At 37.2% G+C, this 2,153-nt stretch overlaps 1 protein-coding gene across 1 annotated transcript; it reads right to left on the bottom strand.

The window, feature by feature from the left end:
* Positions 1-1,798, bottom strand: LOC109795655 (AT-hook motif nuclear-localized protein 20). Its single transcript, XM_020355140.3, has one exon. It carries the CDS (start codon positions 1,273-1,275, stop codon positions 574-576), a length of 702 nt encoding a protein of 233 aa, XP_020210729.1. The 5' UTR covers positions 1,276-1,798; the 3' UTR covers positions 1-573.
* Positions 1,799-2,153: the final 355 nt, after the last annotated feature.

A 2,153-nucleotide genomic window follows, 5' to 3' on the forward strand; every position in this document is an offset into this window, starting at 1 on the left:
GTACTATTATATTTATTATTAGTTTTACTTTTATGAAAATATATACTAAAAAATTGACAGTAGACCAGTCTATTTATAAGGAAAAAATTAATATTGCTGCAATAATAATATATTAATAATTAAAAAATAGTAGAAAATAGCATATTATATATTACAGGAAGGAATAGCTAACATAATTTTGATGTTTTGGCCCTGGAATTCATGCATATGGTATATTAGAAAGAAATTGGTATAGACCGAAAAACTGAATTTTATTTTGTTTTTCCTTCAATAACGTGGTATAACACTCCTTCTCTTTCTCTTGTTATAAAAGTAAACTCCATTTTCCGAGAGGCAGCTTGCATGTTGGTATGTTATAAATTTGTAAAATGTTAACGTACGTACTTGCATCATCGGTTACTTACAACTGCAAGACAGCAAGAGAGATAAGTTTTTTTATTACGAGGGAAGAGTTTGGAAGGAACTGTTTCTGTTCTAAACCAACATTGATACATTAAAACCAGATAACATAAGCTACCATCAACAACATAGTACTAATAAATATCGAAATAGAGATGAGTCTATGTCTAAGGATTAAAAGGGTGGTGATCTGGTACGAGAAAGAGAGCAATGAGAACAAGGTTCAACGTTCATGTCTGGTATATTATTTGAAGGATCATCGTCTTCATCATCATCATCGTCATCATCCTGAATGGGTAATCTCTCATACAAAGCATTGGAAAACGCAGCCACAATGACTATAACCTTTCCCGAGGCAACGAGTGGACCCACCACTCTGCCTCCGACGACGTGTCCCTGCCCACCCGCCACATAAACGCTTAAACCCACCGCTAACGCTCCGGGAAGAAACGAACCGCTCAGCGACACAATCCCCAACCGCCCCTCCAGCACCATCACGGCGCCGGGGGGCATGGGCTGCCGGAGCCTCACGTTCGCCACGGCGCCGGTGGCGCTCATGACGCACACGCCTCGTTGCCGCCTTCTCGCGAACTCAATCAGGCTGTTGTGAATGTCAGCTCCGTTGGGTATCTCGATCACGTGGCTTTCGATCACGTTGGCGGTGTCTTGGGCCATGCACTGGGCCGGTTTGGGCTTATTCTTGGAGCCCAGTGGGCGGCCCCTGGGCCTGCGCGAGGTGGACACGAGCAAAGACGCGTCCGTCGCTCCTTCTTTGGGCTCCTCGTTGGGTGGCGGCGCGACGTCGTTTAGGGAGAGGCCCAGATCGGGTTGAAGCGCGCCCACGGGAACTGTGTTGGTCCACCACTGGTTCGCCATGATTAGTTCAACAAAAATGAAGTGGAGATATAATCAAACTCTAACAAATACTAGACACTTATATAATGGATGAGTAATAAATATAATGAATCGATAATAAATATAGATGGACGGTGGACGTAATTATGGATTGAAACGGCAATGAAAATTGAAGAGAAAGTAGACAAATTAATTACTAAGCATTTATGTTGTGTTTGGGTTCTACCGGGGGAGAAATAGCTCTTCTCTTCGAATGGACTAAGACTATGTTTGGACTTTGGAGAAGAATGGAGTGAAGGGTAATGTAAGTTGTTCCATTCCATTATTTAACCGATCATAGCTGTAACTAAAAAGAAACTGTTGCAAAAATGTTTTTTTAGACACTTGTGTAAGACAAGATCAGATCAACACTCTTAATTTTTTTTTTCCTTTTCCGGTGTTCTGTGTGAAAAAATTGAGGTGAAGAAATAATTAGAAATGAGCAAATGGGAAATGAGGTGTTGCTTGAGTTTTTTTTTTTTTTTTTTTTATATATAAAAAAAATTGGATGTTCAAAAAGTAGAACTCAAACTTTTATATTTATATTGTATTTGGATTGAGAAATTAAAGAATATACGTTTTTTTTGTTGAATTTAAATTATTTTTAGTTGAAATATTTTGTTAGAAAAAGAATGACCGAAAGTTGAAATTCTAATCATTTATAAAAGTATTTTAATTACTTAAATTAATACAATTTCAATTTTTTTTTAAAGTTAGAAGTAAAAATTTTCATACTTATTCTCGCTTGTCTATGTTATCTAATTTTTTTTTTCTTATCTCTTATTTTTTCTTTTTCTATCTCATTTATCTGTTTTTCTTGTTTTTCTTCCTCTTGTCAATAATGTACCAAACTAATTAAA

This window comes from Cajanus cajan, chromosome 6 (assembly GCF_000230855.2).
Source record: "Cajanus cajan strain Asha chromosome 6, NIPB_CcT2T_4, whole genome shotgun sequence".
In the NCBI taxonomy this organism is placed as follows: domain Eukaryota; kingdom Viridiplantae; phylum Streptophyta; class Magnoliopsida; order Fabales; family Fabaceae; genus Cajanus; species Cajanus cajan.